At 37.7% G+C, this 26,835-nt stretch overlaps 1 protein-coding gene across 2 annotated transcripts; it reads left to right on the forward strand.

Moving 5' to 3' along the window:
- Positions 1 to 223: 223 nt before the first annotated feature.
- Positions 224 to 3,404, forward strand: LOC113338955 (B3 domain-containing protein Os01g0234100-like). Of its 2 annotated transcripts, none has more exons than XM_026584348.1 (6): positions 224 to 351; positions 1,229 to 1,260; positions 1,367 to 1,502; positions 1,587 to 1,790; positions 1,985 to 2,078; positions 2,206 to 3,404. In XM_026584348.1, the coding sequence occupies exons 1-6, from the start codon at positions 307 to 309 to the stop codon at positions 3,150 to 3,152; spliced, it is 1,458 nt and encodes a 485-aa protein (XP_026440133.1). In that variant the 5' UTR covers positions 224 to 306; the 3' UTR covers positions 3,153 to 3,404. The 2 variants fall into 2 exon arrangements, with proteins under 2 accessions (XP_026440133.1, XP_026440134.1); XM_026584349.1 differs by having other exon boundaries at positions 230 to 327.
- Positions 3,405 to 26,835: the final 23,431 nt, after the last annotated feature.

A 26,835-nucleotide genomic window follows, 5' to 3' on the forward strand; every position in this document is an offset into this window, starting at 1 on the left:
AATGGTGATAGACAGACAAGTCCTGTATGGTCAACCAGCACAGGGCACCGAGCGAAGGCAAACGGGGAGCACAAAGCAGACAAACAAACATCCCCTAGGTGTTTAGGAGGCCCGGTTGGCCCGGGTGAGTATGGATACTGATACATCATGTATTGTTGCTGTCTTCACAGGAAAAGAACAAAAGGGTCTGACGTGTTGACCATTTAGAACTTCTTGGAAGTATGAAATGTGGAGACCTTCCAGTTTAGAGAACTCCGAAATCTGAGTGAGGGTGTCTGAAACAAAAAAGAAGAAGAATACAGAAAAATGAAATCCAGTTCAGCCATGGTGACAACCCAATCTCTCCCTAAGGTTCCTCTCTCTCTTTTTTTCTGTTTTTATCTCATAGGTTTTATCGCTGCTTATTCATTCTGTTCTCCTAGGATAATTTTCATTTTTTAATTTGTAGGTAAAGAAACCCTCAAATGCTTAGGGTTTTGTAAGATTAAACCTCATCATAATCTGTTTGTTTTGCATGTGTTATATCAATTTGGGTATTCTAGATTATATAAGTTTAGTTTATTTATACCTATAATGCACAACATTTTGGTTAGTGAAAGCTCTATTGCATGAGAGGCATAGGATTTTTGCTTGAATGTGTAAACCAAAATTGAGGTTCTTTTGAATAGTAGAGTTTCAGGGTGCATACTTGGTACGTAGTCCTTTGTTCTTTCAAATGTTAGTATGACGTTTAGAGTGTGGTTGAAGAACTTGCATTTTTGCTTCATAGTAAAGCTTTGATGTCGAAAAAATGTCAAAATTGAGATATGAGAGGGGTTTTATTCTTGAGGGGATATGTTTCGAGGAATCAAAAAATTTACTGTTGACATAGAATGCTATGATTCTGCTGTGGGTAAGATGGGTTGCACCAGTTGAGACTATGTCTGTAGCATTGCAACTATAACATCATCAGTTGGGTCATCGGGATGGTTACAATTTGTGGTTGTTCTAGCATTACTCTATATGTGGTTATGTTTCTTCCATAGCTCATCTGATGCCTCTGGTTGTAATTTTTAATTCTGAATTTTGTCAGGCAGTATAAAAATTTGGTTATGTAACACAATAGCACATCATACGATGTATGAACTCATCACCTGATTATTTTAATTTAGCAAAATGGTTTTTAGTTTTGAATCACTCTATTTTATATTATGGGTGTTGACAAGCAAAGTATATGATTATTGAACAGGTAATTGCTAGTGGTAAGAAGAATGATGTAAGGTAAGTTCATGTTTTGTTACCATCATTTCTTGCATGTTACATTTGTGTTTGATAAATTTTAGGAGTTTGTCTCTCTGTTGTTCACTTGAAGTTGTTGATAAACCAGATTGATGACTGAAGTTGAGAAGCCTAAATCATTAGTTGAAGTGCGAGCTGAAGAAATCCAATTCGGTTTGGATCCCCAGTTCCCAAGCTTGGTTAAACTTATGCTCCGGTCACATGTTGTTCAGGGTTTTTGGCTGGTAATACCAAATTTTTACCTATTGTTCATATTTAGCTGTTCGAAATAATTATCTTACTGTCATGAATTTGGTTTTTGCTAACAGGGACTTACTTCTAAATTTTGTTCGAGGCTACCTAAAAATGATACCGAAGTTACCTTGGTAGGTGAGGATGGGGAAGAGTACACTGCAAACTACCTTTCTCATAAGTTTGGACTAAGTGGTGGATGGAGAGGGTTTGCCACTGCACACAAGTTAGTCGAGGGAGACGCCTTGGTTTTCCAATTAGTCGAGGCTGCCAAATTCAAGGTGATCATTATTTGATTTGTTATCATTGCTTTTCATTATTTTCACAGTTTTTTCTGTATCCATTTGAACATTATTAGACTGGTTGTTCATTTCTGTAATGTGCTCGGCCTAATGTTTATGCAGTGTCATAGACATAGTCTGCACTTAGGATCAAAACTAGTTAAACACTAAAGTTTATTTCTTCCACTTTATAGGTTTACATAGTAAGAGCACACAGTTTGGCGAATGTTGAGGTTGCTAGTTCCCTCCTAAAATCTGGTATTCCTGCAAAAGGGGGTGACCAAGCAGGTAATTTCCACGTCTTCCCTTGTTCTGCTCAGTTAGTTCATTGTTGGTTGCTGCATTTTCAAATTGCTGTGACTCTTTAAGTGTCATCACTTTTTCTCAGAATGGGTTTCAAAATTGACTGACACAGATGCTGAGGAAAGGAAGACGGGTATAAAATATACAAGAAAACACATACTATGTCGTCCTGCAGTACCTCTAATTGGCGAGGATCAACATACTGTGCCCCCGTTGAAAAGTTGCAAGGAAATGAAGATGAATAAAAGCCCTGCACAAAAACACGTTAAATCTCATCTCTCGGTCCCTTTTCTTGGTGATGATCAAGACGCTACTCTCCCCATAGCAGGTCCCAAGGAAACAACGGCAACTGACGACCCTATACGAAAGCGTGTGAAGTTTCATCCTTCAGTCCTGCATCTTGGTGGGGATCAGAATGTTACTCTTCCACTGTCAAGCTCCAAACAGCCTGAAGATCAGAGTAATCGAAAGGTAATTGATACGGAAGTGTTGGAAGGTACAAAACTTTCGGACTCCAGTGTTGAGATTCAGGATGTTACAGATTTCGAAAGTTTCACTATAACAGTTAACGGTTTGATTATCGACCCGAAGATGTCTGAAAACTATAGATCTAAATACTACGAGCTCTGCCGCAGTCAGAAAACTTATCTTCATAAAAATCTTATGCAAGGGGTGAACAGTAAATTGGTTGCAGGAATCATTTGTGAAACGGTTGATATTGCTGATGCCATTAGAGCTAGTGAGCTTGGTACTCCTAAGGATGACTTTAAAGCATGGAGGAAGAGTTTAATAGGTTTTAAACATCTAGGAATGAATGCCGATGTCTTACTTTCTCGGATAGACATTCTTCTAAAGCTAGTAATGGACACTGAAGACTCATTTGATAAAAACGAGACTATGGTAAGACGGAATCGTGTCAAAAGAGAGATAGCAGCGCTTGATATGAAAATCCTTGAACTGAGAAATGAGTCCGTAAGGCTAGAGAGAGAAGTGAAAGCTCTACAAGTCAATGAAGAGAAGCACGAGGCATTCTATAGTGTGGTAAGATCTCCTTGGTGATTTTATTTACTTAGCTGGTAACGGGTGTTCTCTCTAGTTCTTGACTAGCTTGTGGATTACATGGGTATGCATGATAGAGGTATGGAGGGAAAATTCCGTCATTTTTTGTGCAACGGTTGACGCCAAATCCTAACTTGGAGCATGTCCGTCATTTTAAAGTGTCTGTAATGACAAATGAACACTTTAAACAATAATCTTCTGATGTTTGTTTAGCTTGTTTATCAGTAAATCGTCATTTTCGTTTCATAAAAATAAAACTCGCGTTTTTAGGGGGCACCCGGAAAGATTTAGGGGCCATCAATTTATACCCAGCCAAAGACTCTAGTTAAGGGGGTATCCTATATGATATTGAAGTTACATAAATGCCCTTCTGGTAAAACTGTATAAAAACCAAATCAAAAAAAATTCTACTCATTTCAACTCTTCTTCTTCCAGTTTCATATTATCTTCCGATTGTGCAAGAAATTTGTTTTTTCCCTCGTTCTTGTGTTCAATCGAAACATCGCCGCGAATCGTAAAATCAAAACATCGTCGATTCGTTTATAAAACAATGGATAAGGGAAATGAAACCCACAGACCTAGAACCAAAAACGTTGCTCGGGTTATCGATCCAAAGATTGGGATTTTAGCAAGAAATAAAGAAATTCTTGCTGCAAATGAAGAAGAACGCGAAGAACGCGAAGAAGAAGTACCCGTCAATGTAGTCGGTGGTGGCGATTCCGATAGTCAAACACTTCGTCAACTTCAAATGGCCCCAATTAGGTAAGAATCTATCATTTTTGGGGTTTATTTCGCTTTAATTCGACGAATCGAGAAAAAAAATTTCTAGGGTTTTCGGTTATTTATCCAGATTCGGGCGATATTCATGCTTATTTACTTCTGAATGTAGTCGTGTTCTTCATTTCTCAAGAACATCGACAGTATTCGGGAGAAATATTTGATGGTTATCGGCCGAATACTGTTGGCCATATCTTCCTGGATACAAACTGGTAATAATCGGTAGTTTAATGAATTTTTTGGCTCCCGAATATATTTAAATAGACACACAGTATTCGGAAGTACACTCACTACCGAATATATATATATATATATATATATTGAAAAAATCTCAAAATTTATGATATAGGAAAAATCCCATTTTGGGGCCAGTATTTATTCGGAAGACAATATAATGTTTTATACCTCCGATTGTGTAGGATAAAATTTTAGAGTTTCTGAACTCCAGTTGATGAATATTCAGTTGTAAACATGTTTATTTATATTCCGATTGTTTTTCATTCGGGAAAAATATGTGTCTTCTTACTTCCGAATTTGTTTATTCGGGTTATAGTTTTGTACTTTTTCTTCCGATTGTGTAGGATGAAAAATTTAGAGAACTCCAATTGATACATATTCGGTTGTAAATATGTTTAGTTAGCTTTCGATTGTTTTGTATTCGGGAACAATATGTTTCTTTTTACGTCCTAATGTGTACATTCGGGTTATATTTCCATACTTTGTCTTCCGATTGTATAGTTTGTAAATATTGTTCCTTTCTTTGTTGTTTAGACAAAGTCGAGAAAGGAGGAAGAAAGTGACAGCTAGTGCTAGGAGGGAAAGGAGTGTCAAAGATAATTCAAGTGCTCAACAAAGCTTACAAGAACAAAGCAGTCAACAAGGAGTGCAACCAAGTGCTGAACAAAGTGTAGAACAACAAGGCGGTGAACAAGGGGTGCAACCAAGTGTTGAACAAGCCGCTCAACAAAGTGCAGAACCAACTGCTCCACAAGTTACACCCCACCATGAAATTGAACCAGTTGATCCAGTGCCAAGAGTAGAAGAAGAAGGAAAATCAAGTGGTACCCAAAAAGCCAAAAAAGAAAAAGATGGTGTAAAGAAGGATATTGCTAAGAAAGCATCACATCTTGTCCCTCAGCACTTGAAGAAGAAGGGTATTCCAGCAGGCACAATCCTTGGGCTACCGGCGGATGGAGGAAAATTTCTATTTGGATACAAAGACTCATGGGCCAGAGAAATATACAAAACCGAGGTAATAAAATTACTATTTTTTATTAATGTATTGTCTATGTGTTATATCGTAATATTTGTATTAAGGATTTTTTTATGTACTTTAATAGGATCATCAAGATGCGGTCCGTCTACTCAAACCTACCGCAGCACCAACAAAAATGCTTTCGTGGCCTTTATCCGGTGAATGTGAAAGGTTCAAGTCAATTGTTGCCAACTCGGGGTTAGCTAATGCCGCCGAGAATTCATTGTTGGAACATGATCGTGTGGACATATCGGCGTTCGTGGAGAGAATGTATACTGAGACCGATACTTTCCATATGCCGTTTGGGGAGATGACGATTACTCCAGATGATGTTGTGCAGATTCTTAACCTTCCCGACCAAGGCACAGCTGTGAAGTTTAACTACACAAAGCAGTTAAGTTGGGCACAACTTTATGCTCTAACTAAAAAGTGCTTAGGTTGGGATGAAGAGACAACGACAGCAGAGTTTAGGAGGCATGCAAGTTACAGAACAAGACAGATCAACATTACAGCTTTGATGAATATGTTCCGAGGCACCTTGGAGAAGGAAAAGAATGGAACGTTAACTGATGAGCAAGTGAACCACGCTGCCACCGCATATCTCCTTTGTGTATTGGGATGTTTCATATTCCCCAATACTTCTGGCAACCGGATCAACGCCAATCTTATACAACTTTTGGATCCTCTCCATGAAGTCGGTGACTATTCTTGGGGCACGGCATGCCTAGCATTCTTGATGGAAGAGTTGAGAAAGACTTCGAGGCTAGGAACCTGCCAAGTTGCCGGGAACGTGGCTCTATTGCAGGTTTTTTCTTTAACTCTATAACTCACTCAATAGTTATTCGGTATACAATACATATGATGCATATTCATAACTCCAAATGATGCATATTCGGTAGGAAATGATCCATGTCTTTTTCCGAATGTTGGTTATTCGGTGGCTAGGTACTTAATTTGTTTTTCGATTATATATAATCGGAAATATTCTTTTGATGTTAGAACCGAATATACATGCCAAAAAAACCATAGGTTACTGAACTCCAAATGACGCATATTCGGTAGGAAATGATCCATCTCTTTTTCCGAATAATGGTTATTCGGTAGCTAGTACTTAGTTTTATTTCCGATTATATATAATCGGAAATATTCTTTTGATATTACTACCGAATATACAGGCCATAAAAACTATAGGTTACTGAACTCCAAATGACGCATATTCTTTAGGAAATGATCCATATCTATTTCCGAATGTTTGGTATTTGGTGGATAGGTACTCAGTTTTATTTCCGATTATGTATAATCAGAAATAATGTTTGGAAATTACTACCGAATATACACAATCTATTTACTAAAACTTGGTTTCTTATGTATATAGGCATGGATCTATGACCACTTCCCTATCTTGAAGTTGGCCGGAGAGAACCCGGGGTGGTGCAAAGGTACTCCTAGAGGAACAAAGTATATATTTGAAGACAACCGTTCTAGGACAAAAGAGCAGCAGTTGATTCGCATGAGGGAGATTTTGGACCAATTGAAGGCCTCAGACGTATGCTTTGATCCATACTAGGAAGATCGAGCCAGTGGGCATATAAATGTTCGGTCGGACTTGTCCCTTTATTTTGGACCATTGTGGCACCCCACAGGATATGTGATGTATAACCCCTCTAGGGTGATGCGACAACACGGGTATATACAACATCAACCTGTGGAGAAAATGGGGGATTACTACAAATTGGAGTTGGAGTTGTGATCTTCTAGTGGTGATAATCTCACGATTGTTCACACAAGCCCACCTACTGTTCTTGATAACTGGGATAAGAGGAATGACTTCATTATCGACACTGGTCGACGAACCACCCGAGGTGATGAAAATTCTCCAGACTATATGAGTTGGTATAACAAGGTATCACATCCTTTGGTTATCCGTGAAATCAAATCCAACACTACTGCGGCGGGTTCAAGTTATAATTGTATCATCAAAGACAAACCAGCTGGTTATGATAGACTGGTGTGTGTTCTTATATTTTTGTTCATTTTATATTATTCCTATAAATCTTAGGTAATTACCGTTTGATGTTATGTCATTACGTATAAAAAACAGGTGAATAGGTTCAAGCGTGTTTCCAAAATGTTAATTGCATGCCTGAAGAGAAGAGATCCCATGCCATCTGAGAATATCAAAGAGGCTAGAGATCTAGTTGATAATATGGATAACGAAGATTATGCTGCCCAGTTTGGGGAGAAAGTCACGAAGAGGCATCCGCCCAAGGTGGCAGTATCAAAGACGGGTAAAAGAACTCGAGCTTCATCGAGCGCTGAAGGTGCTCCAACTGAAGCTGCTCCAACTGAAGGTGCTCAAACCCGTGGTCGTGCAGGACTGGAAGGTAGTCACGGTCGTAAAGTAAAGAAGAGCTAATAAATGACAATGATTTGTGTTGTACATTCGGAAGTTTGGGTAACTAAGTTAGACAAGTTCAAATGACAATGATTTGTGTTGTTAGACAACCCATATTCGGAAGTTCGGGTAACTAAGTTAACTTCCGATTATTTCAAGTTCAAAATTTGAAAAGTATCAGTTTTTCCCAAATTCTGATTTTTGGGCCATCGTACATTCGGGACTTTACAAAAAAAATTATCCTCCGAATATTACAAGTTCAAAACAAACCATGCCATGGCTCTAGGTGGTTCCAAAGGCCAATATAGAAGGTTAGACAACCCATATTCGGAAGTTCGGGTAACTAAGTTAACTTCCGATTATTTCAAGTTCAAAATTCGAAAAGTATCAGTTTTTCCCAAATTCTGATTTTTGGCCATCGTACATTCGGGACTTTACAAAAAAAATTATCCTCCGAATATTACAAGTTCAAAACAAACCATGCCATGGCTCTAGGTGGTTCCAAGGGCCAATATAGAAGGTTAGACAACCCATATTCGGAAGTTCGGGTAATTAAGTTAACTTCCGATTATTTCAAGTTCAAAATTTGAAAAATATCAGTTTTTCCCAAATTCTAATTTTTGGGCCATCGTACATTCGGGACTTTACAAAAAAAATTATCCTCCGAATATTACAAGTTGAAAAAAAACCATGCCATGGCTCTAGGTGGTTCCAAGGGACAATACAGAAGGTTAGACAACCCATATTCGGAAATTTTGGTAACTAAGTTAACTTCCGATTATTTCAAGTTCAAAATTTGAAAAGTATCAGTTTTTCCCAAATTTTGATTTTTGGGCCATCGTACATTCGGGACTTTACAAAAAAAATTATCCTCCGAATATTACAAGTTCAAAACAAACCATGCCATGGATCTAGGTGGTTCCAAGGGCCAATATAGAAGGTTAGACAACCCATATTCGGAAGATCGGGTAACTAAGTTAACTTCCGATTATTTCAAGTTCAAAATTTGAAAAATATCAGTTTTTCCCAAATTCTGATTTTTGGGCCATCGTACATTCGGGACTTTACAAAAAAAAAATATCCTCCGAATATTACAAGTTCAAAACAAACCATGCCATGGCTCTAGGTGGTTCCAAGGGCCAATATAGAAGGTTAGACAACCCATATTCGGAAGTTCGGGTAACTAAGTTAACTTCCGATTATTTCAAGTTCAAAATTTGAAAAGTATCAGTTTTTCCCAAATTCTGATTTTTGGGCCATAGTACATTCGGGACTTTACAAAAAAAATTATCCTCCGAATATTACAAGTTCAAAACAAACCATGCCATGTCTCTAGGTGGTTCCAAGGGCCAATATAGAAGGTTAGACAACCCATATTCGGAAGTTCTGGTAACTAAGTTAACTTCCGATTATTTCAAGTTCAAAATTTGAAAAGTATCAGTTTTTCCCAAATTCTGATTTTTGGGCCATCGTACATTCGGGACTTTACAAAAAAAATTATCCTCCGAATAATATAGTCGTTTTTAGAAATACCAACTTAATCGGTAGATAAAAATTTAAGTTTGCTACCGAATGTCTTGTTCGGAGGGAATACGTGTATCGTTATTAACCGATTGTGGTGCATCATTGATACGAAACCTCAACGGCCATATTTTCAGAAACCTCAACGACCATATTTTCAAAAATTAGAGTCGTTGGAACTCTAATCTATATAAGGAGGGTAACCCCTCTCAGTTATTATTGAGTAAAAAATCAGAATGAAAAACCTTTTCAATGGCAAGTCCATCATCAATCGACAACATACTTCGAAGATGCAAGCGAACAACTACATCAATTGCAGCAATGGAAGAAGAAATACAAAAAAAGGAACAAACAACCCAAAAAAATTAAACCATCGTTAGTGGCAACGAAGGAGGAGGAAGAGGAAATCAAGGCTAGAAGCGAGGTGAAGAACAATTCCATCATAGAGAAAGATTAAAACAAGTTGAGGAAGAGACCGAATGGATAAAAAACTATTACATTGTGAAAGATCTACCCAAAGAACAACATGACGATCGTATATTTTAGATTAACGTTTCATTGGGTCCTTTTGTTGGTAAGTACAAGAAGCCACGCCACAATTATGAACCATCCCATGTTTCTTCAAGGGTGCACCATGTTATAAAATTGTTGATAGACACATTTTTGTGTCTAATTTATCCTCAATGTCCGTATTGTTGGAACTCTATTTTTGTACTAATATTGTGTTTTTATGTATTTTTAGGAAATAAACATTTTTGGAAAATTCGGCTCGAAAAGTTGATTTTGGCACCCGGAGGACAAGTGTTATTCAGACTCTCGCTTTTGGATAAGGGGTAACCTAATTACTAAGGGGCACCCCCAGGTCACACCCAAGGAAGCTGCTATTCGCACCCCTACTCTGGATAGGGGGATACCAGTTTCTTCCCCATTTGAAACGATTTTGGCGGGAAATTTCTAAACAGTTCTGGCAGAATTTCGATCGTCAAAATGAAGGGGTTATGGGTCGATTCAATGGCTGAAATTTGGTATAGAGATGTGATATAGGTTAAGGAACGTAGTATGGGTGACATGATCGATCAAATTTGGCTGGAAATTTCGGTATGATTCACACACCCAAAACAGAGCACGTGTACTGTAACACGAGCAAAATTGAAGTTCTTGTGTGCATGGGGGAGTTATGATGGCGTTGGAAGAGTGTTGAGGCGTGAATAAGTCGAATTGGAGCGTGTTGGACCAGAGAAAACGCGTGAAAAGCTAAAACAGGAAAGAAAATATCCGAAAATATTTTCTTTCACTGCCGAGGATTTGTGGAGTTATGGAGGAGATTTGATGCATGCTTCGGGTTTAAATAGAGTCCTTGGAGGTCAGAGAAAGGTTGTCGAGAGTCTGGGGGCCTGAGGAGAGCCAGAGAAGAAGAAATTCGAGTTTTCCCAAACTCGGTTTCTGCTGCTGCTGCTGCTGATGAACATGAAGAACACGAAGAACGGACCTGCAACAGCAGTCGTTTTTCTACAGTGATAACGACTCACACATGTGGGTCGTACATCAGGCAGTCTTATTTTCCACAGCGTTTGCGACACAGCCGCAGCAGTCGTATTTTGTCACTAGGGGTCGTAGGTCTCTGGTTTTATTGTATTTCTCATATTCTCATCATTTGTAAACCATTTTTGAGCCATAATAAATTATTTTGAGAGCATTTTTACTATGATGAGTTAAACCCCAACACTGGGACGACGGAGGAGGCCGAGCTTCATACATGGGTAATTTTATTAATTCTTTTTAAGACTTTTGCATTAAAAATTAATTGAAATATGATTTGATTAAATTGGGTGTTATTTTATTAGATGGGTCATGCTTGGCTTAGGTGATTTGATATTCCATGCTTAACATTGACAATCAATGTTTTGAGAATCTACTTTGGCAAAATAAGAGTCCATATATGTTTTGAGCGATTATTGTTGAGAATAAATCATTGAGCCCTATGTTATGAAGATTGGCCGAATCATTAGTCCCAATACCTCTCTACCAATTTGTCAATATTTTTGTATATAATTTTTATAAATCTAAAAATCCTTCACCTTCACAAGTCCGAGAGTTTGAACCTTCACTACTACAACCCCAGAAAAATCATAATCATTTTGGCGCCGCCGACGCGGATTTGTGCTTAGGTAGAATTTTTAGGTTTTTATTATTTTTTTTACTATTATTTGTTCCTTTTTACGTTTCTTTTTGTGTCTTTGATTTACAGGTTCGAAGTGGAATACTAAGGACTTGGGAACAAAAAGCTTAAAGCTAAAAGCTAAAAGCTAAAAGAGAAGAAAAAAAGACATAATTTTTTTTTAGGATTTGTAAATAGGATTTATTTTTCATAATTTTTTTAATTTTTGGACTTTTTATTTGGACTTTATTCTGGACAATTGGACTTTATTCTTTTTTTTAACCCTATGGAAGGGTATTATTATTAAAAAAAAAAAATTTATATAAACTGTGTGCAGGGAAGGACGACGATTACTATATCGTCTCGGCCCCTCGGGTTCGTACATGACATAGGATTCGTGGCCCGAGTCGACTTCAACGGTTCATCCCCCGTCTGGTACGGGAGGTAAGTCCATCGAAACACTCGCGAATCTCCTGTAAGCGAGTTACTGTATTCCTTAAGGTGATTCATTGATTGAGGACGAATTTGGACTGTTTTTAAATTCCTAGTAAAGGGAAAGGCCTGGCCAATACAAGATAAGGGTTCGGATTTCATCACCGCTCCCTTCTTGCCCGCCTTAGGAAAACGAAACCTAACGCGAACCCAAGCTTAAAACTCGACTAGAACGAGACCGATAGGGTAACGCGCTTATTAGGAAATTTTTTCGAATGATATTGGTTACTTTCTTAAGCACACCTCGAAGTTCATGATGGTTTCTGTGAGTTGAATGCGTGACTGCGCCGCCTTGTGATAGCGGTGAGGCCTTGGGTATCAAAGCTCCACTGAGCTTCCCTCGCCTCAATTCAACTTACTTTGACTCGGATTGATTCCAGAGGGGTTTGCTCAAATTGCAATGAATTCCCTTTCGAAAGATAGAAGCTGGTCTAGAAACAATCTAAGTGGAGCCATCATGCTTTTCGTTTTCTAGATTTTATAGGTTTGATTTGGTCGAGTCAGCCTTGTTTGTGATTGTGTATAATTCCCTTGCAATTAAGAATGTCGAACTGGTATGATAGAAGCCAATACAATGATTATCGACCTGATTTTGAATATGGACATCATCCTTTTTATGACCATGTTGGGAATAGTGGTTGGGAACGCCATCCTTTGGAAGGATATGGGTCATACCTTGGTGAGTCCAATTACTATCCACACATGCATCAGTCTTACGAGTAAGAAGATTATAATACTAGTTCTTCGTCTCTAGAGGATACAATCAAACTATTGAAAAGTAGTCCTTTTTATGATCCCTCTGTTCCTATTACTCCTTTAGAAGAGTCCCTCAGGAAGTTAGCTGAGTCGACGCGTAAGTTAGCTGAGATGAATAGTATAATTATAGACGAAAGAACTACAATAATTAGTGAACCTTCTTTAGAAGACCACCTCAAGCGGATAGCTGAGACGAACGAAAGAATTGCTCGAAATTACTTGAATTGCCAATATAGAGTATCCAATAATACCCTTGAGAATAAAGATATTTATTTACATAATCAATATAACAAGGTTAGAATTGGTAGCACTACTTTTTTTGATGAGGTTCGATCTTTTTCATGTTATGATGATGAGGATAGTAGTAATGAAGAAATTTATAGGCATAGTAATGAGGAATCTGTTACTCCCAATGAGATTTATAATGATAATATTATTTCTAGTTCAAATCCAAATAATTTTAATAATTATTCACCTATTCAAAAGGACGAGGATTTGACTAGAGATACAACAGTTTTAGACGAGGATTACGAAGCCGATAATGGTTTAGAGGAACGAGTTTATTCTGAGAATATTGTTTTAGAGTCTAGCGATTTAGAAATATTAGTCTTAGACGAAGAACATGAACTCGTAGAGATTTTAAATATGAGTGAGGATGCATCACCTGAGTATAATTTACAAGAAGCAATTGACCATTTTCAGGATTATGATGATCTAGAAATTAGGGAAATTGTAGCTAGTCTATCTAGAGACACCCAAAATTCTAAGTTTGGGGGTGGTTATCATTCATGTGCTTTCACTCTTAGAAAGGTCCCTCACTTGGGACTTGACATATGTGTCTCAACCATTTTACAAGATTACCTTCATACTCGTTTTCCCGAACCTAATGATGTCCAGGAAGAAGTTCAGTCGTTAGAAACCCATCCTCTGGTTGATGTGGTTTGCCCAGGCTATGATCCCCAGATTGACTTTGTTTTCCCACCAAATAGTTTTCTTCCAACTGTGGGGACGTTTATATTCCAAATGTGTCGAATATTAAGTTGTGAGACTAAACCTAAATGCTTTAGGAAATTAGAATCGACACATTTTCTTAAGAATGACCACTACTCTCATTTTGGTCAATTATGTAAGTCAAATCTTATTGACTTAGAGGATCCTCAGTTATTTAGGTTATTATTGTGCGCTTCTAAGATCATATTTGAGTTTTTCCAGACTCTAGGACCTAATGATTCGGATCCCACCTATGAAGAAACGCAGCCAATGAAAATTTTCTATTTAGACCCTTTCATAGAACCTGAACCACAATTAGATATAAATTTCTTAATCAGGAAACTAAGTAAGGGCATGCTAGTCTTGTTCACTTTCTTGGTTCATTGCAGTTTCCTTTGGTCAGCTCTATTTAGTTTTGAAGACCCACAGTAATTTTGACTGTTATTTTATGGTTCGAGTTGACTAATCCTTTCCTAAGTCTGGATGAACACTTTAAACTTAGCACTTCTTGGGAGGTGTCCCATGCTCATGCAACACGGTAATATCTTTCCTTAACTCTTCCGCTTCAAATGGTAACAGTTTCTCCTTGTTCATGCTTTTAGTTTCATCTTTAGAATATTGAGGACAATGTTAGATTTAAGTTTGGGGGTATGGGAGAAACTTTTTAGTTGCAATAAATAAACTCCAGAGCCTAGAAATTTATGCGTATTAAGGTTTGCACTAACCAATCTAAGTGGATGGGAACATCTTGGTTATAGGAGTTGAGGAACCAATCTGATTAGATGGAAACATCGAAAGAGTCTATTCATAAAAGCACAGAGCTCAGGTGTTAGAAATAACATGATAGTTGCACCATATCTCGTTGAGTCCTTTTCATTTCTTTTTTATTTTTTCATTTTAAACTATGTTTCTCTAAGTGATTAGGTGGGGCACACGATTCAAGTTGTTACCACTGCTAGGGTGAATTAGAGTGACTGAGTTACTAAAAAAAATGACCGGACCAGTTAGACCAATCGGAATAAGTATTAACACTTGGATAGCAATATGCGTGTGTTCTCCCTGTTTCCGTCGCCTAAGCAAGCGTGGAATGCAGGACCCGTGGGAACTATCGTGTAATCTGCTGACAAGAAGCATGCGCTTGGATCAAAAAGATCTATTCATGCCGTTAAGTTAAAAAAATAAAATAAAAAAATAAAAAAAATGGTTATTGTTCTGTGTAGTCAACTGCTGGTTCCCTTGTATTTGCCAGTTTGTTGATCTAGATTTAAGTTATTAACCACTGGTTCCCTTGTATATGCCAATTGTGTTGATATTAGTCAGACCGGTATCTCAGTCTATTAGGATAGGTTCATTCTGGCAGTGGCCTTCAGACAGATATGTGAAACATCGATCATTTGGTTAACATCAAAACCATCTACATTTTTCTATTTCCATGTCCTTTTTCTATCCATATGATTAGTTTGACTCCGAATATGATGTCCATAGTGCAACTATCTTAGTAGAGCTCTGTCACTTTATATGAATTTTAGTATGCTTGAGTGCAAACTCGTGTACAACAATTGGAATTTCGCATCAGGGTACTTCCTTCTATAGTCAATAAGTATGCCAACCAAGGAGATTCTTTAGTGCCTTCCAAGGTTCTGCATAGATAAGCTAGGGTCTGGAGTAATGGTTTTGTGGGCACACCTCTGGTAAACCCTCCCGAGATTAACTCGGTTTTATTTATTTATTTATTTTATTAGTTTTGCTCGAGGACTAGCAAATAATAAGTTTGGGGGTATTTGATAGACACATTTTTGTGTCTAATTTGTCCTCAATGTCCGTATTGTTGGAACTCTATTTTTGTACTAATATTGTGTTTTTATGTATTTTTAGGAAGTAAACATTTTTGGAAAATTCGGCTCGAAAAGTTGATTTTGGCACCCGGAGGACAAGTGTTATTCGGACTCTCGCTTTTGGATAAGGGGTAACCTAATTACTAAGGGGCACCCCCAGGTCACCCCCAAGGCAGCTGCTATTCGCACCCCTACTCTGGATAGGGGGATACCAGTTTCTTCCCCATTTGAAACGATTTTGGCGGGAAATTTCTAAACAGTTGTGGCAGAATTTCGATCGTCAAAATGAAGGGGTTATGGGTCGATTCAATGGCTGAAATTTGGTATAGAGATGTGATATAGGTTAAGGAACATAGTATGGTGACATGATCGATCAAATTTGGCTGGAATTTTCGGTATGATTCACACACCCAAAACAGAGCACGTGTACTGTAACACGAGCAAAATTGAAGTTCTTGTGTGCATGGGGGAGTTCTGCTGGCGTTGGAAGAGTGTTGAAGCGTGAATAAGTCGAATTGGAGCGTGCTGGACCAGAGAAAACGCGTGAAAATCTAAAACAGGAAAGAAAATATCCGAAAATATTTTCTTTCACTGCCGAATATTTGTGGAGTTATGGAGGAGATTCGATGCATGCTTCGGGTTTAAATAGAGTCCTTGGAGGTAAGAGAAAGGTTGTCGAGAGTCTGGGGGGCTGAGGAGAGCCAGAGAAGAAGAAATTCGAGTTTTCCCAAACTCGGTTTCTGCTGCTGCTGCTGCTGATGAACATGAAGAACACGAAGAACGGACCTGCAACAGCAGTCGTTTTTCTACAGTGATAACGACTCACACATGTGGGTCGTACATCCGGTAGTCTTATTTTCCACAGCGTTTGCGACACAGCCGCAACAGTATTATTTTGTCACTGAGGGTCGTAGGTCTCTGGTTTTATTGTATTTCTCATATTCTCATCATTTGTAAACCATTTTTGAGCCATAATAAATTATTTTGAGAGCATTTTTACTATGATGAGTTAAACCCCAACACTGGGACGACGGAGGAGGCCGAGCTTCATACATGGGTAATTTTATTAATTCCTTTTAAGACTTTTGCATTAAAAATTAATTGAAATATGATTTGATTAAATTGGGTGTTATTTGATTAGATGGGTCATGCTTAGCTTAGGTGATTTGATGTTCCATGCTTAACATTTACAATCAATGTTTTGAGAATCTACTGTGGCAAAATAAGAGTCCATATATGTTTTGAGCGATTATTGTTGAGAATAAATCATTGATCCCTATGTTATGAAGATTGGCCGAATCATTAGTCCCAGTACCTCTCTACCAATTTGTTAATATTTTTGTATATAATTTTTATAAATCTAAAAATCCTTCACCTTCACAAGTCCGAGAGTTTGAACCTTCACTACTACAACCCCAGAAATATCATAATCAATTGTGCACCGAGTACAACCGTATTCTTGCTAGGCACAGAGACGACAGGTTTGCGGAACACGATGCTTATTCCGTATTCAGAATCAAAACGTGTATCATTACCAACCGATTATAATATTCGGAATCAAAACGTGTATCAAAGAGCCCGATTCCAACATTCGGAATCAAAACGTGTATCATTACCAACCGATTATAATATTGCGACCGATTAAATCATATACCTTCACAAAAAAATTTCCAAAAAACTTGTACAAATTACATGTTCGAAAAAAAAACGATCAAATATCGTCATCATCCGAGGGGATCAATTCGAGTAACTCAGCGGGAAAGTTGTTGTCCATAATGCGATCCCAATCAACCATGTTGGACTCATATTGTTTCACCCAATCCTTGCAATGGTTCATCGGGAAGTAATCGTGCCACTTACTCAACGGAGGTAACGGACAATCTTTCTTTACTCTTAAACCGATAAAGTGCATTTCATTCACAAATGCCATTACGATTCTTCTATCTTTAACCGACTCGTCGCAAGCCGTTCTTGTGGGTGCAAACGTCATGCTAAGTCCATACATAGGAGGAACAAAGAAATGTACCACGCAATTCAAAACGTCCGCTAGGAGATATCCAAATTTAGGCATTGTCATCCAATACTTGGATCTGATTGTCTTCAATCCCTTTCGGCACTTCACACGTGCAACTGAGTCTTTGAACTCTTGTTCTTTGTCGTATCTATCTCCTCGCCTCATCATCTCCATATAAAAAACCTTGTCCTTCACTAGTTGTACCGCCATCTTATTTCTTAAATATTGGCACTGGGTGACATCTTCGATATTCGCCTCTCTAAAGTAACCCATTTGTTCCGAAAGCAACGTGAAACCCACAATTTCCATCCCCATCAACCTCGTCAGTCGACAAAACAAATGGAATGATAAGTGGAGGGAGTTGTTCCAAATACTGTTTGTATATTATATATGTGGATCGATTTGGTCTTCCATTAAGATATCTAGGGCAACGAAGAGTACCTTTGTCCTCTTTTATAGTAAGAATTTCCATTGGTTGGGTTTGTTACGAGGCGTTCATTTGCTCAACAACTTCTTCGACAACATTGGGTTGACTTACTTGAGAAGTCTCTGTAGAGATCTTTGGCCTTACTTGTCGGGTGGTTGGTCCACTTTGATCATTTCTTGGACGACCTCTTTTCTTAGGTTCCGGCTCATCTTCAAATTCCGCTTCCGAACGCTCGTGCCTAGACAATATTCTTTTATTAGACAAATACTCCTTCAACTATTTTCTTTGGATGGTCCTCGACACTTCGGTGTTCGGCCTACCGGTGTTCTTTTGCTTAATAGGTTCATCAACCTCCCTTAAACAAGGGCGAAGGGCTTCCTCCAAATTATGCATCAATATTTGCTTTTTAGTGCCGTTTGATGTAGCGTAACGCTAGGCTACTCGTGCACACAATTCCGACTCAAAGAAAGACGGACCATCAACTACCGGGGTGTTCGGAGTGAAATTTAATTGCTTCCAAAATGGATGAATATCATTGATGTCAATCACTTCAACATACCTACCCAACTTATGACGACACGGGAGTCCAATACCTATCATATCCTTGCAAACACAAACCGTATTCTCGTCATCATAAGTTTTATATAACTTCAATTGTTTCATCATGCGATTTATTGCCCATCTTGAAACTTTATGAACAACTCCCCTTAGAAGCAATTTTTCCTTAATATGTTCCATCGGGAATTGGTGTACACTAAATTACATACATTTCCTAATCTTTACGAGATCACGATCGGTGAATTCATGGATTGCTTCTTGGATCGACACAACTCCATTTTGACTACTAATTAGTATTTTCTTTAGTCGACCATGAGACCCCTCCGCAATGCTTGTCGCCTCGTTCTTGAAGTTACGATATTCATATGTCCATGCAAACACAAACCTCTCCTTAATCGTTAACCATTGTTTTTTACAATACTCAACCGGTTTTGGGTAGTCCGTGCCGTATTCATCCTCAAATTTCTTCAAGTTACATTCGTAAATTTCCTCGGTCATCGACCAAACGATTTTGTCCCATGATTTCATGAACATTTTCCAAATAATTCCATCCTCCTTCCACTTTTCTTCAAATAACCTATCCTCTTCCTTACGTTCTTCCACGGTTAATTTACTAATGCGCTCATCCTCTTCCTTTGACCTATTGGTACCCTTCCTTGGTCTTTTAGCTTGGAAATGATGATGGCAATTGGTTTTGAGATTGCATTGAATGTGCCACGTACATTGCAAGTTTTGGGCTTCCGGAAACACTACCGCTATTGCATGCATTAAGGCTTGATCTTTATCCGTTACAATAACCCTTGGAAAATTATCACCGTTATAAATGGACCTCAACGTCTCCAACATCCAAATGAAACTCACATTGTTCTCATGATCCATTAAATCCCATGCAATTGTAAACGTGTTTTTGTCTGAAGTATGGCAAGCAATGTTCAACAACGTCATGTATACTTGTTTATAAGTAGCTTCTATCAACAAAATTTGATGAAAGCATTGAGCCAATTGGATCATTTCGGGATGTGCCAAGAAAATACGAACCACTATTACCATCCTTTCTTCCCTCTCAAGGTGTAGCCGTGTAACTCCGCTAACCACTCCGATTGGCATGACCGTTCTACCATCCCATTCAGTCCTTTTGATCGTATCTAGGGCCGACTTATTGTAGACAAAGAAGACAAGTTGTCGGGGTCGTCCGCCTTTATTTTACTTAAGATCGCACTCGCTTTTTGGATCCGCATAGACTCACCGTTGCATTTGATGTGGTTTTAACTTGGCAACCATTACATGTCCAATTAAATCCAACGGATCATCATGGTTGTGACAACCGTTATCAACTTTATACATTTTATACTCTTTACCTTTAATACCATCGGGCTTATAGAAGACAATCTTAAATGGGCATCCTATCTTCTTGGTATTGCTTCGGTATTTCCTATTCGTCTTCCGTACGTACTTACTATTCTTTCCCTCGTGACTCTTTCGCGTCCCACCTCGCTCACAAATCATTTCAAATCGAGTGTCACTAACATGATTATTTTGAACTACCACGCACATGTTATCTTTTGCCTTGTTCATAAGCCATTCCTTTGCCTCCTTCTTACTTCCAAATGTCTAAACGTGCATAAAACAAAAAACAAATCTAATAAGCATAACCATTTAACATATAAATTTTGAAAAAAAAAAAGTAGTAATGAGTATACCAAATCGTTTGCATAGTATAGGGAAGTGTCGGGCCTCAAATAGAAATCATCAACAAACTCTTCAACGGCCTGCATATGAAAGCAACAAATTATTATACAATAATCGGAGGTTATTAAATAAGTCAAACTGCCGAATATACTATATTCGGAATCCTATCGGTTACCCAAAACACCCGATTTATGCAAATGAATGTACACAGTTTACTGAGTGCAAAAAATGATATAATCGGAATCTAAAATATATAGTAAAACAGCCGAATATAAATAACCGGGAGATAACTTTAATCGATAAACATCCGATTTTCAAGTTTTCGGAAATTTTATTTTGAGGCCACTGTTATATTCGGCAGTCAAATAATGTTAAACTATTACCGATTGTAAAGGATAAGAATACTGAGTTTTGAAATTTTTTGAGGAATTCGTTTTTGGGGTCATTCGGAGGTAAATAACTCTACATAACTACCGAATGTAGATTTTTTTGGAAAACCAGTTTGGGTTTTTTTTTTCATATTCGGCAGTAAACTACTATCTTGGAACTACCAAATATACATATTTGGTACTCAGTGTGTTATATTCATAAGTTTATTCGAGAAATTATCTACCGAATCTGGGTAGTTCATGGCATTCAATGCATGCAATAATCGTTTTTTCTTGTTTACAAAAGCACACAAACGCATACAAATCGAGTATTTGAGTTTCTTAACACAATACCTGTGTTTTACATGCATCGTTAGCTTCAATATCAGGCGATTCTCCATTTTCTTCCATGAAAGGGTCGTCAAGGTTTTCCTCTCCACAAAAGTTTGGATCATTCAACATATACCCCAAATCGTCTTCTCTAAACGGTCGTGAACCCTCAACATTTTGTTCTTCGCCATGATTCTCACCTTCTTCTTCATATCCATCCATTTTTGTAGTGATAAAATGGGTTTTCCCTTTTTTCCTTCACCTTCTTCTCTATAACTCTAACAACTCAAAAATGAAAAAGAAATGGAAAAAATGAAACAGAAATCATTATAATACTGCACCGACTACAATCGGAAGTCTGGGTAATATTTTGGCTTTCGATTGCAATCGGGGGATAAAAATGTTATCATATCCTCCGAATATATAAGGGTAATTTTTGCCATTAGGAATTACGCGAGATAAGAGCTGGCTACATTTTCCCTTTGGGTGACCTTTTTTATTTTATTGTTGGCCCCTAAATCCTTTTGAGTGGCCCCTAAAAACGCGAGTAAAATAAACTCGGGTAGTGTAGGAATGTTATATGTTAATGAATTGGCCTTCTCTTCCAAAAAAAAAAGCAAAAAAACAAGTAAAACAAAAAAAATGCACCATCCAGGAATGGAACCCGGGTCTGTACAGTGGCAGGGTACTATTCTACCACTAGACCACTGGTGCTTTGTTGTGTATGATTTTAACTCTTTCTTAGATAGACGTAACAACAAGCGAAGTGCTGGAGATCAAACGAAAAGCCCCTAAGCATGCGTGGGTTACCGTATATCGTGTACGGGCGTCACATCACAAATGACAGATGGAGTCTTTGTAGCTGCGGTGTTGTTACCCAAAGTCCGACTCTGAAGTAGATCAGAACATCCGGTCTGACACTTAGAACTCTCTAAATTCCGAGTCTGAAGTGTCTGAAGTCTGAACACAAGAAAACAAAAGAAAATGAAAAGAAAACAAATAATGCGCACCAGTTCAGCAATGATCATCATGGACTGCTCTCCCTCCAAGGTTTACTCTCTCACTCTCTTCAGTGTTGGTTATATTTTTTTTAGGTTTTTGAAACTTAAGCTTTTGCCTCTGCTATGCTTACAGATTTTATTCTACTAGGAATTAATTTACTCTTGGAATTTTTGTTTAGTTGTTGTAACCTTGTAGGTTAGCTGAAAAAAACCCTATTAACTGTTTAAGTCAAGCTATATTATATGAATTGGGGTAAACTGGATCTCATTGTATATAATTAGTTCACTACCTTCAATGCACACCAACTTGGTTGATCACTACTATTTCTTAGGAGAGCATTACTATGGATTCTCTAAGTACTCCTTCCTTGGCGGGAATCTGACTTCAAAAGTGAAAAATGTTGCATAATAGGGCATATGTTTTGTGAAATTGAAGTTACTGTAAGTAGTCTGGTTTCTGGGTGCATAATAAGTTACTGGATTGTTATAGTTTTCGAAACAATGTTTTGTCAAAGAGTACAAAGTTAGTTAACACAACATGATAGTATGAAGGGGAACACATCGCCTGGTTGTAAATTGAGTTCATTAATTTAAGTTGGTATTTACTAAACTGAATCACTAAGTCTGAATTATGGGTTTTAACAAGCAAACCTCACAATTACTGGACAGGTGGTGACTAGTCCTAAGAAAAAGAAAGCAAGGTATGTACATGTTTAGCTACCAACTTTTTTCTTGCACGCTGTGTTTGTGCTGACAAACTTTTACAAGTTAATAGAATCTGTTGCTTTCGTCATTCACTGGAACCTGCAGAACAACCAAATGGATAATTGAAATTGAGAAGCCTAAATCATTAGCCGAAGAGCAAGCTGAAGAAATACAGTCCAGCTTAGACCCCAAATTCCCGAGCTTTATTAAACTTATGGTGCCGTCACAAGTTTCTGGGGGGTTTTGGATGGTAAATCCAATTTTGTTTAGTTTGTCGGGAAGATTTGATACTCTAGTATAGTTGTAGAGACGTTTATGTTAACATCCTCAAATTTTGTTTTTGCTAATAGGGACTTCCCGCAAAATTTTGTTCTTCAAGTCTACCAAAACGTGACACCAAATTTACCTTGGTGGATGAGGATGGGGAAGAATACACTGCAAACTACCTTCCTCGGAAGTTGGGATTGAGTGGTGGATGGAAAAGGTTTGCAGTGGCACACAAGTTAGTGGAGGGAGATGCCTTGGTTTTCCACTTGGTCGACGTTTCCATATTCAAGGTGATTTATTAGTTTTATTGTGATGAAGTTGTGTTCACTATGCTTGATGCTGTTTCAGTGTTTAACAAAATATCGGTATAGTTATTTGATGTAGCAAGCAAATGTTGGTAAAAAATGCTTGTGGGCTTTTATTAGATGAACTGCTTCATTCCATGTTAACCCATATACTTGTATAATACATCGATTTTGGCGGCTCTTCTGAAAATTGAGCTTTTAGAGCAAATGAAACATGGTGTCACTACATCAAGTTTTGATGATACTAAAAAAAGAAAGAAACATATAAAGATTATACATAATGTTGCTACGCTTTAAACCACACTATTGTATCATGCATTATGATACCCCTTTCTGACTGTTCCAGATGGTTGAAACTTTTTAATTACTCTCTTCATTGTATAGGTTTACATAGTAAGATCACACACTTCTCCTGACCTCTTAAAATTGGAATGTAACACTGAAGGAAGCGACACAGGTATTTTCTCAGCGCCTCTTATTATGACTATTTGGTTCTTTGTTTGTTGACGTGTTTCCTAACCTTTTGAGTTCTAATTGCTTTGTTGACATTTAAATTAAAAGGTTAAGGTGATGCAGGTGCTATGGACAAGAAGAAAAGTAAAAAAGGTGCACAAAAGCGTGTAAAGTTTCATCCTTCAATAGTTCTCGAGGAAGACGAAATACTTGATGTACCGTCAGAAGGTTCACATCAGCCTGAAGACCGTAGTAGTGAAGAGGTAACTGATTCAGACGTTCCGGAGGGTATCAAATTGTTGGGATACATGGACGAGTTTCAGGAAATGAAGAATCTAGAGAGTTTCACCGTAGCAGTAAATGATATGGCTATAGATTTCGAAATACCTGAGCATATTCGAAGTAAATACTACGAGCTCTGCCGCAGTCAGAATACTTCTCTTCATAAAGATCTTGTGATGGGTTCAAACTCTATGCTTGTTGTGGGGATTATTTCCGAGGTAGTAAATTTAGCTGAAGGCATACGAGCTTGCAAGCTTAGCACTCCGAGGGAAGAATTAGAAGCATGGGAGAACAACTTGAAAGCATTTAAACAACTTGGCATGAACGTGGGGTTCTTACTTTCTCGGGTTGGCAAACTTTTGGAATTATCTTCCAAGTCGGAACAAGCATTTGATTTTAAAAGGTACAATGAAGCCATGGAAGGTAAGAATCGTGTCAACGGGGAGATAACTACTCATGAGATGAAGATTCTTGAACTGAGGAATGACTCCATGAGATTCGATAGAGAAATCAAAACTTGGAAACTTCAGGCAGAGAAGTTTGAGCTGGCATTTAAAAATGAGGTTAGCTCCCCTTGGTAATTTCATTTTGCCAATTGCAATCTTCTGATCTCTGCATTTTGGTCATAGAAACACTCAATATCAAACGGTGTACATGCTAAAAGGTTAAGAGAGGAAAACATCTGTCTCATCTTTTGTTCAGAACAAACCGGTCTGCTTTTTTTTGGTAGGTTTTCTTGAAATGCCCATTTAAGTTGAAATGTGATGTATAATCCTCTTGTAACGGCTCGTACTACGAGCAAACAAAAGTATGATCTCTTATTTAAGTTGCTCTACGAAATACAAGCTACATGCTTTCAGTGTAATATACTAGGCACACGTATTTACACATTTGCAGTGGGAACAAACTCTTCAGTTAAAAAATGTCCCTTGCAGATCCTCGTGTAATTCAGCGCTTTTTCAAGTATCATGAAAAGTAAACCTGATCCCGTTAGATCTCAGAAGAAATACTTCCAATGTAAACAGAAAGGTCATATGAAACCCTGCAAAGACTAAATCTGAAAGAAAACCATCTAGTGTTTCCGTACGAGAGTTTCTCAAAAGATTTTTCATCAATAACTGGGAGAGAATATTTCTGTTTTACAAAAATCCTTGCACCAAATTATTAACTGTGTTACTTATCATAACATAGCCTGATTATGGTAAATAGTGCCTCCTCCTATAGGATATAAAGGAGGATGCACATCTTGTATATAAAGGAGGATGCACATCTTGTTCAAGAAAGATAATTGTTTCCTTCGTGTATATTCTGTCATGTGTAAAGTCATGGCTCAGAGCACCACCATAAGGTTGTCTTTGGTGTTGTCACATCAAATGTCTCGATGTAAATATCAACTACCTGTTGTGCTCTAAATCCTCATTTATTGAGCTAAGAACAATGTTGATATTCTACATGACCTGTCTTGGAAATTAATTTGGTCACGAGTTCCAAGAGCACACAAACCCATAACAGTGCGGGTCCTATAACCGATTTTAAGCCCGGAAAATGATTGATCCACCGAGATTCTACACCACAAGAAGAACCGCGATGAATTGTGTGAGAGGTGGGGCCCACTCCTGCCCCACTCCCTATCCCAATGTTTAGAGCCGCTCACGAACTGTTGGATTCTTTCGAAATGCACTTTGCGGTGCAAGTCTTCGGTAGGTATATCATTGTTGTTTAAATCCGTGTAAGTAGTGAATTAATCCACTTCAGAAGATTGTAGAAAATGATCTCTCTTCCTCCAGTTTCTGTGACCTAGAAACTGTGTAAGATATACTATCTCCGTTTCTGGAAAAGTATTACTTTCACTTTTTTATTTTAGCCTAAAAATAGGCCAAACTTAAAAAGTAAAAGCAACACTTTTCAGAAACGGAGGGAGTATATAATTAAGGTACGCCTACCTTTGAATGTATATACATGTGCTGATACAACTCGTGAATTACCAGAAGTTATGAATACTTCTGGGATGTCAAACAACACAAAGGAAGATGGCAAGAAGATAGAGGATGGTACTACCAAAGGAATTGTTGAGTTTTACGATAATCCTGTCACCATATCATGTTACTTTGCTCGAGAACATGCAGGGACAAAACCGGTTCAGATGTCTACCGGTTTGGTTGGAAATCTTAACAGAGACTTTGTAGTTGTGTTCGATAAATTTTCTGCGGCTAAAAAGGATCTCGATCTCCTTAAAACAGAGATGGGAAAAGCAACTGATGATCTTGGCTCTCTCAAATCTAAAGTCGCTGACTACGTATATATGAGTTGTAATTTTTTCTCAAGGATTTTAAGTACTAGGAAACTTCTTGTGAGAATTTATTCTTGAGTTCTAGAAAGATAACTAGGGTTTGGTATAACATATATTGTGAATACACAAGCTATTTCCAACGATTTTCATCTTGCATGTTTTTAGGTTTATTTATTTAAATTGTAGAGTTTTTGGAAGATGAACTTGCATTATTTAATCTTTGTTGGTTATATGTATTGCGAAATCTTATGATATATATGTGTCCTTTACTTTTTGTGAATTGAACTGATATCTCATATATGCTCAAAAATCAAATCTATTAAGTTTTATGAACTAAAAGTAGAATAAACTTTGTGAGAATTTTCGCTGTATTGATCTACTCGTGGTCACACTCTTGTGTAATCACTGCATTGTCAAACTCCGTAAGATTTTCTTATGTTGAGTCATATCGATTAAATTGTCTCCTTGTTCGTAACCTGCATTGAGATTAATTTATGTCGATGTTTAGGATACAAATCCATGTGATTTGCTAATGTCCGACAAAATCCTTATTTTTATGAAAGTAAGGTCACTCATGTTGTTCTCCCGGGAATGACATCAAATGGGGGAGAGTTATTTTTGAACATGTGCTAAATTGATATATCTTTATGGGAGAGTAGATGTATCTTAAATCTCCTAGATGATACACTAAGTATTTTATACTCTGTGATATTATCTAAATAAAAGTTGATATGTGTTTCTTTAGTCTTGAAGTATCTTTTGTTAGAATTCATTACGATCCCATTGTTTCGTACATTTTCCAATTTTTATTGACA

This window comes from Papaver somniferum, unplaced genomic scaffold (assembly GCF_003573695.1).
Source record: "Papaver somniferum cultivar HN1 unplaced genomic scaffold, ASM357369v1 unplaced-scaffold_19, whole genome shotgun sequence".
Lineage (NCBI taxonomy): Eukaryota > Viridiplantae > Streptophyta > Magnoliopsida > Ranunculales > Papaveraceae > Papaver > Papaver somniferum.

Coding starts and splice junctions, on each gene's coding strand:
- LOC113338955 (XM_026584348.1), top strand. CDS start 307: ATGAAATCCAGTTCAGCCATGGTGACAACCCAATCTCTCCCTAAG. Junction 1,261..1,366: donor GGTAAGAAGAATGATGTAAG/GTAAGTTCATGT, acceptor TTGATAAACCAG/ATTGATGACTGAAGTTGAGA. Junction 1,791..1,984: donor TCGAGGCTGCCAAATTCAAG/GTGATCATTATT, acceptor TCCACTTTATAG/GTTTACATAGTAAGAGCACA.